The 16,596-nt window shown below is 42.3% G+C and overlaps 1 protein-coding gene and 1 long non-coding RNA gene across 4 annotated transcripts in view; one reads left to right on the forward strand and one right to left on the reverse strand.

The window, feature by feature from the left end:
- Positions 1–16,596, forward strand: part of LOC135907852 (uncharacterized) — a 105,359-nt gene that overhangs the window by 49,516 nt on the left and 39,247 nt on the right. Inside the window, exon 4 of one of the 2 annotated variants that reach the window (XR_010566136.1) lies at positions 9,523–9,597. This is a non-coding gene — a long non-coding RNA (uncharacterized lncRNA). Of the gene's footprint in view, positions 1–9,522; positions 9,643–16,596 lie in introns of those variants that run through there. The other variant, XR_010566134.1, reaches the window with a different exon arrangement.
- LOC135907850 (beta-1-syntrophin-like) overlaps positions 10,450–16,596 on the reverse strand; it is a 108,160-nt gene continuing 102,013 nt past the window's right edge. The window contains exons 5-7 of one of the 2 annotated variants that reach the window (XR_010566133.1): positions 11,737–11,915; positions 11,231–11,462; positions 10,450–11,151 (exon numbers count right to left, since the gene is read on the reverse strand). Coding sequence is in view for 1 of the 2 variants with exons in the window: in XM_065439606.1 (XP_065295678.1) it covers positions 11,370–11,462; positions 11,737–11,915 (272 nt within the window). In the remaining variant the exon portion in view is untranslated. Of the gene's footprint in view, positions 11,463–11,736; positions 11,916–16,596 lie in introns of both variants that reach the window. The other variant, XM_065439606.1, reaches the window with a different exon arrangement.

Consider the following 16,596-nt stretch of genomic DNA (forward strand, 5'->3'; position numbering starts at 1 on the left):
TTACACAGTACTCCATTGATGGCTTTGTAGAGTGGCAGAACACAAAGTATCAATTTTTTACTGCCACAATAAAAAAGTTTCAGAACTTCTGCAAGTCCAGGCAAGCAATCAACTCTGCAGCCACACATCTGCAGGCAAAGTTAACATTTACTGTATAGAGCACACACTGATTTAAGGCAATTCAAATGTATGGATTATAACAATGAATACCGTAAATGTGTATCCCAATATTACGTGGTACTTGGCTAGTTGGTGACCCCCTAAATGGAATATGTTGAGCACAGACAGAACAACATGAAGACAAACACTGAAGTGCTCCATTGTCTGTATTCTTCATAGTGTTCTGTTCACACTCAATATGTTCTATTAAAGATGTGTGCAGCTGACACCAGATATGACATGCACTGATTAAAATTTTTGTCCTTCTAGATTAGCAAGAAACATTCACAAATACTAATGTATTTGTGAATGTTTATACACAATTGTGAGTGACCAAAATAATGTGGTATCTAACCAGCACTCCCTTTTCAAATCCTATTAAACTAGAGCTCTTTGTAGCCACAGTTAGTATCACATCATTTAACTGGCACAAAGCTGAATCAGAATTGATTCCAGCAACAAGCTAGTTAGATACTGCCAATGTCCATCGACTCAGCACCATTTAGCCATGATTAAGCTTGTGTCACTTGGCCTGCACTTGGTGGCTGTTCTTTTACTTTACCTAGGCAGATTTATGGTCATCACAGGAGGTGCTGGTGCAACTTGCTTTAAGACACCATATGCAGCATAACGGGTACACTAGAGATAAATACAGTCATGCATCAGATGTGACAAACCCACGAGTAAAATAAGGCTGCAACAGTATATACTGAAGAAAAAAAAACAAAAAAAAACACAGACCAGTCAGCTCTGGAATTTACGAGGAATTTTCATATTTATTAGCCAAAAATGACCCGTAAGCATATGACGACACTAAACGAAAATCGCCAGAGGAATGTGATTGGGCTTTACACATCTTTCACAGCATATGGTGACTTTTATCCTTAGTTGGTAGGCGATTGTGAAAAAAATGACCTATAACTTCTGTAACCAGGCGACATTCCAAATATTACACACATGCTTCATATATATTTTCAATAAGTGTAGCAATAGGCATGGGGTCAACCAGTTTCATCTACTGTGTGCATGTCTCCTCATGCTGTTCCCAGAATGTATGCTAAAAGAAACTGGCATCACCCACAGGCAGATTTTCAAAATTTTTCCACAGTATACATGACACTATCTTGTTAAATTTCCAAATTTACTTCATGTGCACCGTTACATGTCAGGCAAATTGTACAATTCTTTTTTATTCTAAGACCTTCAAGAATAACAAACACAGAAATCCAACGACACAGTGACCACCACACCAATAATGGCAGTTGGCTGACATTAGTAGATGCTAGTTTTAGCAATTTTGACAGTAGCTACCCATGTGGAGCCACTTCTCAGCTCTGCACCTTGGGCATAGGTGCAGGCTCCATGAGATTTTTGCCCATGTGTGAACAAAAGTGCAGTGCTAAAGACATCACTAATCCAAACAGTCATTGCTAAGATGTATCAATCTCAAATGTTATTCACAACACTAAACGTCCAATGCAAATTCTGCTTCAAGAACCTCTAGACTACTTTCTGGGACCTGACAGCAAACATTTACTTGCAGAAGTGTTGACTCCTTGCTGTATGACACTGACCAAATTTGTCCTCCTGTGCTGCATCATGATCAATGGCCCATAATGCACCACCACAAACATGTAGTGAAGTCCCAACAAAAGTAGTGAAGTCCCAACTCTATAAGGCAATGCCTAGACACAGTTTCTGTGATGATGGTATCCTAGGTACGATGCAAGAGAAGCTGGGTTGAAGAATGTGGATTGGGGAGGAGTGGGGGGTCATGAAGATTTGTGTGCAAGAACTAATTCTCAATGAATAACTAAGAATACCAAGTGCACAATGGTCTCTACTAATCAATGGCAGCAGCAAAACATCAGCATGCAGAAGTACTACACAACACCAGGCAGCCAGTTCAGTTCACATGTTCCCTCCACCAGCAATTTGAAAAGGAGAAATTTAAGCCATGCGGTTCAACAGACCTCCAGTAGCTGCTGCAGATCAGATGAGAAAACACAAACTGCGTGGCATGGAAATATCCAGACTGGAAATCCAATATAAAGTAACATTTATTCGCATGTAGAAATTGGAACCACAGTGAAATTTGTATATCACTGTGCGATGCAGATTCTTGGCAGTAATTGTCACTTAGAAACAATGTTGATGTGCTTGTGTCAAAATGTGCACACGTGTGTGTGCACTGCGTCAACATGCAATTTTTTTTAACAGTTTCGATTACTGCCCACAAACATTTACACCAAGTCTGAGTAATCTTCGGTGAATTGCATCAGTCATAAACAGTCCGACATGGATGCACTATGTCCACAACCAGAGATGCATATGGGAGTGTAGCAGACAAATGTGTATACATTATTAACACAGTTTGGATACAACAAATCTTTCAGGGCTTCTTCCCCTAAAGTTACTATCACACGGTACCATGCAATTAAACACTTACATAAGCTACATGCCCCATCTCTTAAACCATGGGCTAACAATCATGTCGAAAACCTCACCTGTAGCATACTAGACAGTGTGCTAAGAGAAATAAAGAAAAAAGGTGCATTTTCTGAGATGTTCTCTCAGAAATGAAGCTTTCTAGAACCACTTAAGATGCATCTGTCAAATTTACAACTAAGAACAAAAAAAGGTCCCTATACTTTTTTGCGAATAGTTCATCATGTATAGCAGTTTCATGTGGTCGGCACCTTACCCCATGTTTTTACTACTCAGACCAGCTAGACAGGCATAAATGAAACTCCCAATTAAGATAATTCTAAGACAGTTTAACCTGCCCTTAGGTGCTGAATAGGGCATGCAACTAATTCTTAGAGCTTTTCACATATCTGTAGTAACCACCTGTATTTTATATATAAAACACATAAGGCCAAAATTTCTTACATGTGATGGTGTTTCACACTGCCATCATAAAGACATTTCACTGTACTAAGGTAAAGTGCACTTACAAGTGAAGATGAACAACTTTTTGATACAGTATAAAGATATAATAAAAAGACTTTTAGGCATTTAAAAAGAGATTAAATGTGTTTTCAAAGTAGCTTCTTCAAATGTCTGGTTGCCCACGCAAATGGAAATTCAAACCAAGTGAAATACAACACATATACTTTGCACATTATTCTTTAACAGACTTTAATAGAAGGGCGTGAGAACAAAACTAAAACGTCATTGGCAGTTTTTATGTCATATTGAGGCACAAGTCATAAATGAATGTAGTAACAGTGATATGTTAAGCACAAGGTGCTGCAAACACATCTTAAGACAAAGCATGCATAACAAAGACGATTAGTCTATTCAACATGCAAGCTCTGGGGACAAAGCGAGTTCAGGAACAGCAGTAAACCTTGTAGTTCCCATGAGGCTTATAGCAAAGCAGCCCACATCACATGAAAAACCTCAAAACTTTACAATCTCCCTAAATTCCTTCACAAAGCTTTGTAAGATGGAGGCAACCACGTCTTTACAGAAACCAGAACACTTCAGGCTCCCCATATTGGACACATATTGTAAAAGATACAAGTATACCAGGTTAAAGTGTTTGTTCTTTTGTATGGGACTAACAGCACAATGTCAGGTAATAGGTATGAAATGAACAACAAAAGTATAACAGTACATCTGCACTGTCAGCAAACACTGAAAGAATAAACAAAGGAGGTAATTTGTACAATGCCAATACCCACAGTCACAAAAACACCCAGAGCCAGCAAATAAGGGCACTTCGCACTTATTGTTAACTCCACTTCTGTGCAAAGCCACACAGCACTACAGTAGTGGAATACCTTAGCAGTTGTGTTCAATGGACCCAATCCCATTTGATATACTCATGAGGAAAGTGTCCCACACCGCAAGACCTACTTGGGCCACAACTGCTTTGGGACCCTTTGAAGCAATACGCGTGGCTGTGCAGGCTTTAACACTTTGCATACAGTGCAGTGTGGTGCACCAGTGTGCACTGACTTGTGCCACATGTCCGCAAGTGGAAAAGTTGCATACAAAGATACAGCAAATGCAATGCATTGCTAAGGTTACCCCAGACCCTCTGTGTACAAACGTGCACATTACAGGTGTGTAAACAATGATGACAACAGTACACAAACTTTGTATAACTACAAAAGTTAATCGAGGCATGACCACATCTTGAAATAGAAGCAATGCATGCAAGTGTACCAAAAGTGGGTGTACTTCCTTTTGGAGAATTGCTTCTTTGGCATTAACTGCTGTCCGTCCAGCCATTTTCGTTGTACAAATGCAGTTTTTTTTTTGTGTGTGTGCAAAGAAAACATTACAGAAAACAACACGATAAAAGATAGGGAGCTTCTCTAAACAGGATAAGGACAAAGTTGATGCCAGCCGATGACCGCTGGCCACCCTCGTGCTCGGAAGATTCTTTTGCACTGTCACACTAAAACAAAATATACTTGGAAGCAACAAGAGGCCCAGTTAACAGGACCTTCTTTTCTTTTGTTGAATGCCAACAAGTGCTCCATGTAGTAGATCCTCTTATTGCTTTATCCCGTAATAAATATTCACTTTCACAGAGACCTGAGCTTTTTTATGACATGGCTACAAAGCACTTTCACTCAAAAAGGCCAAACATGTCCTGCTTCTTTTACAGGCACTAGCAATAACTCCAATAAATGAACTGCCAGTACTCCAGAATTCAGCTCTTTAGACTGGCATTACTTCCTTCTAATTATTACTGAAACTTCACAACCGGTAACGATGCTGCAGTCTGTGACATGCTTACATCAATGAGCTTGCTATAGTCCTGAAAATATGTCATCACAATTCTCCGTGCTTATTAGCTGCAACCCCCAGGCATAAACAAGACCACAAAGCCGAAGTGTAACATGCATGAAAAGTCCATATTTGTCCACATGACAGAGCTGCCTTTGAATATAATAATTTTCTGGATATGGATATGGTCATGTATAGTGTTAACAGATGTCCCAAATAAAAGGACCATGATGTTATAAAAGTGATGCCAGCAATAGCTCTTTCTATAATGCGTGAAAAAAGTCCAGACTCTACAGCTACTGAAATAGGTGAAATGTTCCCACAACAACTTAATGCATCAAATGAGGGCCATTGAGCTAGCTGTCAGGCATGCTAGAATGACTAGAGCCAAGATCATGCAGCCACGGTGAAAGCTGCACTGTCATCTGGTCTACACAAGATATTTTTTGGAACATCTTTATATATATAAAGTTTAAGATAGCAAACAGGAGTGACAATGCACATAACTTCACTGAAACAAATGGTTTGTAGTAGTTCCTACCATACAGTGCCAATAAAAGTAGGTAATCCTACTTAGACACTTACAATGTACTAGCGAATTTCAATGTTCAATACCCTTTCCTCAACTTGGAAAAAAAATGAAAGGCACTAAAGGCAAACATTAAAGTGGGCTAAAATGATAGGTACTGGTATTAAGATAACAAGCATCTCACCTTTACTAAAACCAGAACATCAGTAAACCAGAATGCAATGTAAAAGCCCCATGTGGTGACACCACTTTTGAAATCTGAAACCAGCTCATCGAAGAATCAAAGATGTAAATGCTACTCATAGTGATGAAGCTGCTGACTTAGCCAATGAAGCATCATTGTGCACACATTACCAATAAGTACAAGCCTTCAAGAGCATCACACGTTCTGTTGAACCCAAACCAATGTAATACAGCATCCCTATGTAGAGTTAAGGGGAAGCAACAAGGTACAACATGTTGACCACTGTTCCAAGAGATGTGCAGTCTAGTCAGGTGCTTTCTTGTTTTGCTTGGTTGGTCACCACTTTGTAAACTCTGTTTCCCGGTGCCCCTACTTTCATCCAACTGTCACACCTTCTATTAGAATGGACGTAGCAAAAGCAGGTGCACCACAGGAATTACCATGTTTTGTAGGCAAGTGAACTTGCAAAAAAGAAGTTTAATCTTCAGTGCATCCCACTCCATCTCTTTGCAGAGAACAAGAGCTAATAATGTTCCAAAAAGGTAATTTACCAGTCTTGCCTAACTTAATGTCTGCTTTTAGTGCCCATTTAAAGCAAAGCATATTAAAGGGACCCTGAACCACTTTATATTGAACTCAAGAAATGCATTTGAAGTCAAATTAGACTATTTCAGAAATACCTTGCTGCAAAAAGTACTTCAATGTGTTCAGCAGAAGTGGAGTTATTGGCAATCAAACAGCCCCTTCACAGTGCTTCCCCTCTTCCTTCAATGACTTGCACTGCGAAGGCTATACGGCGGAGCGGGGCATGCCCACAACGCTCTGCCTACCGAGTATCACGGTGGCGTGTAGTTCATTTCAAATTTGATTTTAGATGTTCACGTAGGTAGCACTACTTCCGATTTTGCCACCTATGAGCACCAAACGCAGCTGTCCTCAGTGAGCCAGTGTGCTCAGCCAGAGGACTCGTCGCGGCAACCCATGGCGGCTGCAGTATCTACGCTAAGTAGTAGACCACAGTTACATGCAACTGCAGCATTTGCTTTGTGCATGACAGGGCTTGAGTGTGCGCTTGTGCTCATAGCTCCTGTCTGACTGTGCGACATGGTGCAGACCAGCTTTGTCTTGCACCAGCTTGACCGATGGAGGGTAGCCACATTCGACTTATGCATATTGAAGAGCTATCAACAGCTCAATACAGAGCAAAGTCTGCCAGGAGCGGCCAGGCGTGCTAGCAAGCGTGCATGTGGTCTGACCTTAAATTTCATGTGGTTCAAAGCTAGTTGAGTGTTCAAAACTAGTCGAAATTAGAGAGTCCCGATTGCTATGACACCGATAAGCAGGGTGGCCAAAGTTTAATTCCTACGTGGCCAGCCACCGCCGAGCATGAGCAGACGATAGTCAGCTTCTTCCAGAAGTACGCAATTCTTACCGAAATTCAAAAGCAGATTTTTGCTTACTTCTGCCTGTTTACTAAACTGCATCAATAAATATACACATTAACAGTAGGAAGAAGTGCACTGATTCAAACCCCCCTCTTGATTTATGTCAGCTATCCACCAATAGCAGCCGCGTATTGGAATCTGCTCTTTTAAGAAATAAAGTGTCCAGAAAAGAGTGAGGAGCAGGCTTTTGTTGGAAAGAGAATGTTTGAGAAAAAGGTGACTTTGTGCTCCGCTTGTGAGCTACACGTGCTGTGCACGAATGCAAAATTTGGCTGAGATGTTCACAGTAGCATATGCTATCTGCAGACTGTGTTTTTTCACCAAGCCCGAGGGGTGGTTTAGGGCCCCTTTAAAGGAAAGAAAAAGCAACCCGTTACATTCAATCATTCAAGCTTAGCAGCTCACAAAGCTGTATACTGCCACATAATTGGTGCCTTCTAAAAGTTACAGCACTTGCAAAGAGACAAGAGTCTAAAATTATTCAATTATAATGACTCAGTGTAGAAGCAACAGGAAGGTAGTTATTCCACCTGTTAATGTAAGGCTGCTTTTCTGATGGAATCAGTAAGTTCCAGCACTAAAATAACACATTTGAAACCTTTTTTTATAAATATTCTTAGTATAAGTCACAACTGTGATGCACAGTTCCTGGTGGCACTTTTTTATGTGATTCCCTGCCTCACCCTTAGGCATGTATAAATCATGTAGTCGTCAAACAAACAACCTATAGCACTGTGCAATGTACCCTCGACAAAGCCCTGACATCAACTTAGATCAAACTTCTTGCAAAGAAAAAAAAAGAAAAGAAAAAGAAAGGAAACTATGGTATGCGTAACAGCTGCCATAAAGTTCTAAACAAACAGCTAATTGAACTAAAGGTGCACAGCTGAGCTCCACTGTCTAAACAAAAAGAAAGAGACTGAAGTTGCACCTTGTTTTAATGAAGTTGCATCTGACATGAAAATACCTTCATTATAGCCAATATTTGTTATGAGCATATGTGCCGATATCGGCAAAAAAATCACAATCAGGTTTATGTGAACCACAAGCGCGATGCCTCTGTCGAGAGAAAGTCACCTTCCCGTTTTGATGGCGCACCGGTGGCTAGCGCTACGACAATAACTTACATACACGTGTTTTGCATGGTTTCTAATACACAATTGTGCCATCGGTATGTGATCACATGATATTGGCATACTGGCACATTGGCTAGATGGCTGTGGTTCGACCAAGCCAAGCCACTGGTCAAAACATGCACGTGCGTCCCAAATGTGCCATGTTAAGCTGCTCTTGCCGAGTAAGTCACCAACCAATTTTTCAGACATGAAGAGCTTCGCACACGGACCTGAGCTCCACTACTTTCAAGCTAGCCCTTACGTGTGATCTCATGCTTGATTGCCGATGACAGCCCACTTGCTACCCATGGCGGTTTGTTGTCAGCCACTCCACAGACCACCAATGAAACTTTGTCACAGCTGTACTGCCTAGGCTCAACTACTGCTGCCTCATTGGGAGTTGACAAGTAAAGTTATGGTTTGGTCTTTGGAAGCAAGGCTACGTAGCAGCAACTTTGCTCATAGGTACCATGTTTGCAGGTTTACGCGTGAGGACCTTGATTGGAAAATTGAGAAGCATACTGCGTGGTGTCCAAAATTTCAGTTCACATTATAAGTTGGTCCTGGGGGTATGTGGAGGTGTTGCAAAGAACTGTCCATGTGAATGCGCAGGCAAGAAAATTGGGTACCTGAAAAATTAGATGGTGACTGAATTTGAAATTTTGGTTACCAGAATACATATTTCAAACCTTTCGTGAACAAAGATTTCTTTTGCTATGACTGTTATAGCAGGAGAATAACCCATTGAAACAAAGCATGAGCAACTATCCTTTAGATTTGTTTTGTCATATCAGACAATTAATTATATCTGTGCTTATTATATTGTAGTTTGACTGTATTGATCAGGTGATATACAAGTTAGCTGTGAAAAGCTTACAACACTTTAAGCACGAATAAAAAAAAAAGAAAAGAAATGAAAGAAAATATATATATATATATATATATATATATATATATATATATATATATATATATATATATATATATATATATATATATATATATATATAGAGAGAGAGAGAGAGAGAGAGAGAGAGAGAGAGAGAGAGAGATCACATACTATTATGATCAGTACAAGTTGCAACACATGAGCCATGGCCGAAACGTAAGCATACCCCAAGTAATAGGGTAAGCTGATGCCAAGATGCACTTTATCTGAAAACAAACTTTGAAACGCCCTTATTATATATATATATATATATATATATATATATATATATATATATATATATATATATATATATATATATTTTTCCTCTGCTGCTTCTTTGCAGAGTACAACTTCAGATGAGCAAAGTGGCTTATTTTGTCATAGCAGGCCGCCATTCTCTTTTAACATTTCAGTAACTGGACAAGCCTGTAAATCATTGGTTGCAGTGCCTCCGAAGAAAGAAGAGAACAATGAAGGCACTCAAAGAGGTATGTGCACCTTTGAAATGGTGCAACCTCCACTTTTCACTCAGCTAAACCATTTTATGGCACAACCAGCGTGCCATAGAGTACTATGTGGTCACTGCTTCAATGTTGCAATTCATACCTATCACAACAACACATCAATAGCAAAAAGCTTAAGGCAAAGCAACAGCAACTAAGCATCAAAAGTTAACAATAAAATAAAGTGAAAGTGAGCTAAAAAGTATCAATCCTTAAAAGTTTGCAACTCAGAACTGAAGGGCCATGATTTGCACTAAGGACAATGGTTATAATTCAATCGCAATAAAGCATATGAAACCACCAAAAACATTTTGAATGTTTTCTGGCCCAGCACATCACTTTTTTGCCCATTACTGCACAAAACAAAAAAAACATGACATAAGTATAAATGTGCTTGGGGGCTACAATGTGATAACTTTTTGCTCTTGCACACAGAAAAAAAAAAAAAAAAATTACGCCTACCTGTTCCTTAACCTTCCTTGTCTGAAGTAGCTTTGCATAGTCAGGCATAGAATTCACACCTTCTCATTAACACTGTAAACAGCACTAAGCAGACTCCCCCTGACCCTCCCTCACTACCCAATATAACTCACATGATGCCAGCCAACTCAGGGTGACAGAGCACGCATTGTTATTTGTCCTAGAGTAAGATAAGAACAGATTGTAAAATTGTTTCATGTGAAAAGTTTATGATAATGTCATTTTCAGCTGTGCAAATTTTGTTTACAAAAGCACTTATGAAACAGTGTTGCATTTAAACTAGCAACAGAAATGCAAGATATGAATATATGAACCAACAAAATGTAACAGACATGAGCACAATAGGCATTACAATGATATAGCTAAAGAACTAAAGGTAAGGCATTGCCACTCATGCCACAAATGCATCAACTGGAAGACCTGCACTTGGAATGCAGCAACAGTACGGTGCAAGTCCACCTGTTGAGACATGTCAGGTGATGCAGCACAGATTTTTGTCTTGCTTCCAACAAAAAAAGGTTTCTTGTTTTTTCTTCTGCATATTTTTTTTTGGCAGCTGAACGCCAATAAACACAGAGAATCTGATAAAAAGCTTGCTACTTAGCTACATAGACATTTTTCATAGCATTCATTCCCTACACGCTGACGCGAGGCATTACAATTCCACTATATGACAGATGTAATTTCTTGTCCCTTGAAGGAATGCTGCTGTGTGAGATGATGAAAAGTTGCACCCCCGACGATCACCGGGTCACAACTGATGGAGTGCATGTTAAATGGGCAGCACGTTTAAGCTCCTTCCTTCAGTGTCCCTTAAGGGCAGCTTGGTAGAAACTTTAGACGCTGTGTAAATGCTGGCCCCCTGAGGGTCCTCTCCAGTTGTATTTTTTTAGTGTGTTCCCAGGCAACAAGCCTGTGAGACCACCACGATGCGTGACAAAATTCACCTGCGGCTGTTAGTGCAGGCACATCTGCTGCCAGGGCATCTGCAGGCCGTGAAAGGTTGCATGGACACGAATGGCAGCTAGAGCAGTGGTTGGGCTACATAGCCTGCCTCACCTGCATGAAGCCATAGTCGTTACACCCCATGCATTCACGAGCAGGAGTAATGTTCTGGCCCCACTTTAAGCCCACTCACTGCTCTGGCTTGTCTTTTTACACAGTCCTGGCAACAGAGGCACAGCTGCTATTTTCCTAGGTGTGGCTCAGCATCCCAGGATGGGCCACTGCTGCTGCACCAACGGAGCAGCTGCTGCGACGTGGTGGTCCTGTAGTTGTCATGCCACAAGGCCCATCCGGGTTACTTTGGCAGACAGGAATGTGTGCAGTGTGAACACAAATGGTTTAGGGCACTGCATCAAGTCCAGCTCCTGTAAAAGAACATTACAGAGCCTCAACAAAAGCTGGATCCAGGAATATTCACGTGGGCACACTGCAGTAGCATCCCTTACAATGGGACATTTGACCACTGTGCAGTTTTCAAACAAGGTGTTCCAGATCCAGCAAAGACTCCCTCTTCTAAAGCAAAACAAATAATGCATTTCACACCAGCTAAAGCAATAGATGAACTGAAATGACATTTCTACTGAAAGGCACTTTTCTGTTTTTAAAAAGTCACTGTAGAGACAAGTAACAATGAAGTACCTTTTCTCCATCTTCTCCACCAAAGTCAAGCCAAGCGAGACGCATGCCATCATCACCAGAATTTCGTAGTCTTTCGAATGAAAACTGCCAGAGGGTCAGTTGCCTGCGGTTTTCTTGCAAAAGAAAGCCATCTTCATAGTGTAATGTAAGAGTGCATTCCTGGCCTTGGAAAAGACAGGCTGGAATATAAAAAGAAATTTCACATTATATGAATTTATCATTTAGAACATCTTTTATATCATTAATGTCAAAATGATGGCATAAGAAGGAATCCATTTTTCAAAATGTCATTGCACACTCGAGCTGTGTTTTTAGATTACACAGATTTTTAAAAAAATATCGCTTGTGACAAGAAGCACTACGCTGCCATTTCAGCCAGACTATAGTCAAACCCAGTTATAATAAGCTGGTTCAAGCGCTAAATAAAGTTCAATGTATCATGTAATACAATAGACGTAAACCTGGGTATAAAAAACTTTTATGGACTTTTACGATGGATTCGTTATACATGGAAGCACAAACCTGCATGCAATACTGCTGAAAAACCCCATGGCAACCTAACTCACAGTAGTGCATATAATGCTGCCACTTGGTACAATCTACAGCTCACTGTGGGTTATGCATCATGTAACACCCCACCTTATTACATGCTACATGGTTTCATCAGGCTGATGAAGCTTTTGATTTTCATGCCCTTCCAACATGCTTGATGACAATCGCCACATGGTCTGCTCAATGTTATCCCAATAGTTGGTAAGCTTTTTTTTAATAAAACGTATCTACCTGTGCAGACCAAAAGCTCAAAGCTTGATAAAAAACTTTGGGGCTTCACATGAAGGCAACAAGAAATAGTTGAAATGACCCCTTTGAATTTTCTTTTTACTGTGTTATCATGGTTACTGCTGCCGGCTTTGCAATGACACAGCATCTGCAATTGCAATAGCAAATTAGAAGATAGCTATACGAAGTAAGGATAGTAGTCTTATTGGCTTTATAAACTTGCAAACATTCACTTACTAACGAATTTAACAAGTACTGTGTAGCGCACACAGGTAAACATGAACACATCTCGCTCGATGACCTCAGAAACTCCCTGAAAAATGTTGGAGTGAGGAATCGCGGCAGTAGCAGTGAGTGAATTGACCTTCGTACAGTCCTCGCTTTATGCGAGCGTAACTACGAAACTACAAAACGCGAGCATATGAAGCTATCGACACTATGCACACTCTGCAAACATAGGAGATCGCTTTGAAGATGAGGCCCACGGAGGCGCACACTTTGGCCACGTTGCAGATCTCTTTCAAGGTACGGCACCTGCATGGCTGTGTCGTAAGCAGCAGCCACCGGAGAAAAACGTCCCCCCTCCCTCCGCCTCATCCCTGTGCCTTGCACGCACAACAGGAGAGGGCGCGCATTCGCCCCGCCTATCTCGCTCGAGCACGCGAGATTTAGCCGCGTTCATCGGCTCACCCTCGCATGCTTTCTCTCGCCCATACAGCATGGGGCATAACGATGATGATTTTATTGCCCTTGAGCTTTGTACGGAACATCCTGGGAGAGAAGTGACCTGCAACAGAGGCATTGGCCATGCATGGCCAGGTGCAAATGCTACTCTCCAGTCAAGCCTAAACAAAGGGCCACAGATGGAAAATGCAACGCTGCGTGGCGACGCCAGCGTCGCCAACGTGCTCCTGTGCACTAGCACTCTTCCCATCCATGATGGCATGGAGTTCGAATTATTGGTGGTGGTGCAGATTTCAGTGTGAATTATGGTGGTGGTGGTGGTGGTGGTGGTAAATTGTAGCAACAGGCGGGTTGGTTTAGCCTGGCGATTAAGGCCGGCAATTGCTCCGCCCGAGCGTCTCGCACAATACCGCTGAAGGGTTTCACCATATGTCCATCAAACCAGTCTCTCTTAAGAATTCGATGAGGAGACGTGAAGTTTCTTTGCGGGCTATAACTCATCCCTCGGGAAATATAAGGTGTTGCAGGCGCGCATGTGGAAGGTCCTTGTTTTGCAGATTTTTCAGGAGAGTGTCTCTTTCATCTTGGAATTGCTGGCAAAACCACAAAAAGTGCTCAATGTCTCCTGTCTCGTTGCATGCTGTACAGTTCGGAGAATTGATTCGCCCCGTTTTAAATAACCAGGCCGGTGTATTAGCAGATCCTGTCCTTATTCAATATAGAAGTGAGGCTTCCTCTCGGTGCAATCTCTTGGTTACGCAGGGCATATGCGGTGGAACTCAAAGCGACGCAAAGTGATTTCGAATGTCAGATTTTTGCACTTGATTACTCTTTGGAGCCTTGATTTTGGGAGGATGATAGAGCGCTGCGTATGCAAGCGCATCAGCTTTTTCATTTCCTGAGATACCAATGTGGGAGAGAATCCACTGAAACTTTACTGTGAAGCCTTTGTTGTTGGGTTCTTTCACGATGGCTAGTGATTTGTGTGGGAACTTGAGGGATGGCAAACCACGATATACTTGTTGTAATGCGGCCTTTGAGTCCGTAAGGACAACCACATTCTACGGAGGCAAAGTCTTTAGTTTGCGCAGAGCAGAAGCTATTGCTACGCCTTCCACAATTGTCGACAAGGCTATACAGTCCAGACGGCCAGACCACGTATATCTTAGAGAGGGAATATAGAATGCAGCTGCGCAGCGGTCTTCATCTGCCTTGACAGAGCCATCTGTGTATACTTGTAGGTGATTCGGGTAAGTCGTGTTCAGGTGTTACAGGACTAATGACTTGGCTTCTGCAGATGGAATGCAGCTCTTTGATTGCAATCGTGGTACACTTAAGTTGCATGTGATGTCCTCGAATGTCCAGGGTGGTTCTATCCTTTCCCTCTGTCTCGAGCAGCGCAATCCTAATGCGCGAAGCGTGTTCAACGCTGCATAAAAATGGGAGCGCGGTCTGTTACCTATACGTCGTAAGAGGGCTCTACCGGGCGTAGACTCACTCAATCGTAGTAGCTGGATCATGAGAGCCTGGGAAGCCTGAAGTCATAAAAGGCGTGACTCAGCTTTGTTGAGCACTTTCTTGTTTGATGCTGGCTGAGGGACTTCAAGGCAAAGTTGGATACCTTTTCTGTGGATGGCTTCTAAGCGCTCATATTGGCTGTCTGAGGGTGACATCAGAGGTAGCTGATACAGGATTTGACTGGTAACCAACGCTGTATGTAGCCGTAGCATCGACGTCGGGTGGTTGCCCCAGCGTATGCCAGCGACTCGCTTGAGCACATGTAACCTGGGTGACGATGACGCCACAACGTGGTCAACACCGCGGTGCCAGAGAAGCCTGTGGTCTAAGGTAACGCCCAGAAATTGGACGTTGGTGACTTGTCGAATCTGGTATCCGTCCAAATTCAACGTCAAGCGTGTAGATTTTCTTTTCACTCCAGGAAATAGTACGAATGATGATTTCTCTGCTGATAGTGATAATCCATCGTTGCCAAGTGGCCCTGAATGGCTTTTACTGCTCCCTGGGCTATTCGTGCGAGGCGGCGATGCTGGTAGCCGGAGACCCATATGCAGATATCATCGGCATATATCGATATCTTCACTGGTGTTCTATAGTTTACTACTCTTGGGAGGCTACTCATGGCAATGTTAAATAATAAGGGAGATAAAACACTCCCCTGTGGCACGCCGCGAAATATACGTATTTCATCGCTCAAAGTGTCGCCAAGACGAACTCTGATGCGACGATCATTGAGGAACGTATGTATGAAGTGCAAGAGATGACCCGTGATGCCTATAACTTGTAATTGGCTGATGATGGCTCTTTGAGACATGTAGTCGTAAGCCTTAGAAACATCCATGAAAACAGCATGTGTCGACAGGCCATCCGCACTGTAATGTTCTATGTGGCTTAGCAAGTCCAGCACATTGTCTTGAGCGCTTAGACGCTTCCGAAACCCAGTCATGCATGATGGTAGTTCTCGACCCTGCTCGACATACCAAGTGAGTCTTGTGCACGCTATCTTCTCCATTAGCTTCGCTGCACACGAGGTCAGTAATACCGGTTTGTATGAGTCCAGAGCTGCAGGATTCTTTCCAGGCTTCAGAACCGGTACCACCCATGCTACCTTCCATCAATGTGGGATAGCCCCACTGGCCCAGACTTAGTTAAAAAATGCCAGGAAATCACGTCGTCTTTCAACCGGTAGGTTAGTCAGCATCTGATTACTGATAAGGTCAGGTCCCACCGTGCAGCGATGTCGGAGGCTGCTCATAGCTAGTTCCAGCTCTCCGAGTGTGAAAGGAACATCCATTAGAGACGACAATAGCGGCAGAGGCGGATTGGTTGTGCCGGCTGGCCTGCCGGAAGAGTAAATTCCAGCGAAGGCATTCGCAAGACAAGCGAGTGTCTTGCCTAACTTCAATGCTAGGACTTCAAATGGCTTGTTTGGTCAAAAGTTTCCAGCAAGGTTATTAACGACCCACCATATCCTTGGAACTGGTGTGAAAACCGATAGGCTTGCACAAAATGATGCCCCTTGATCTCCTCTTAGTTTCCTTGTATAATGTCGAATCACTGCGTTAATCCTGTTATATATAGTCTTCATTGGTGGGTCGCCCTTCGTCCTCATCAGCCTCAGTTCCGCTCTTCTACAGGCAACACACAGATTTTTGAGCTTTAGATCCGGAGCGGGGAAGTGGTCGGGTAGCTTCAGCTCAGCGGTAGCCAATCTCTTGCTACGTAGCATGTTCGCGAACAGGTCTCCAGATGATTCGCTTAGGCCGTCCCTGTACGTATCCCAATGCGTCACAGGACAGGATCTTCGGCCGTTGGTTCTATATCCAGCAATATTAACGAAGACAGGAAAATGATCACTGCCCATTCTATCTTTGCTAG

The sequence above is a fragment of the Dermacentor albipictus genome, chromosome 1, assembly GCF_038994185.2.
Source record: "Dermacentor albipictus isolate Rhodes 1998 colony chromosome 1, USDA_Dalb.pri_finalv2, whole genome shotgun sequence".
NCBI classification, from domain to species: domain Eukaryota; kingdom Metazoa; phylum Arthropoda; class Arachnida; order Ixodida; family Ixodidae; genus Dermacentor; species Dermacentor albipictus.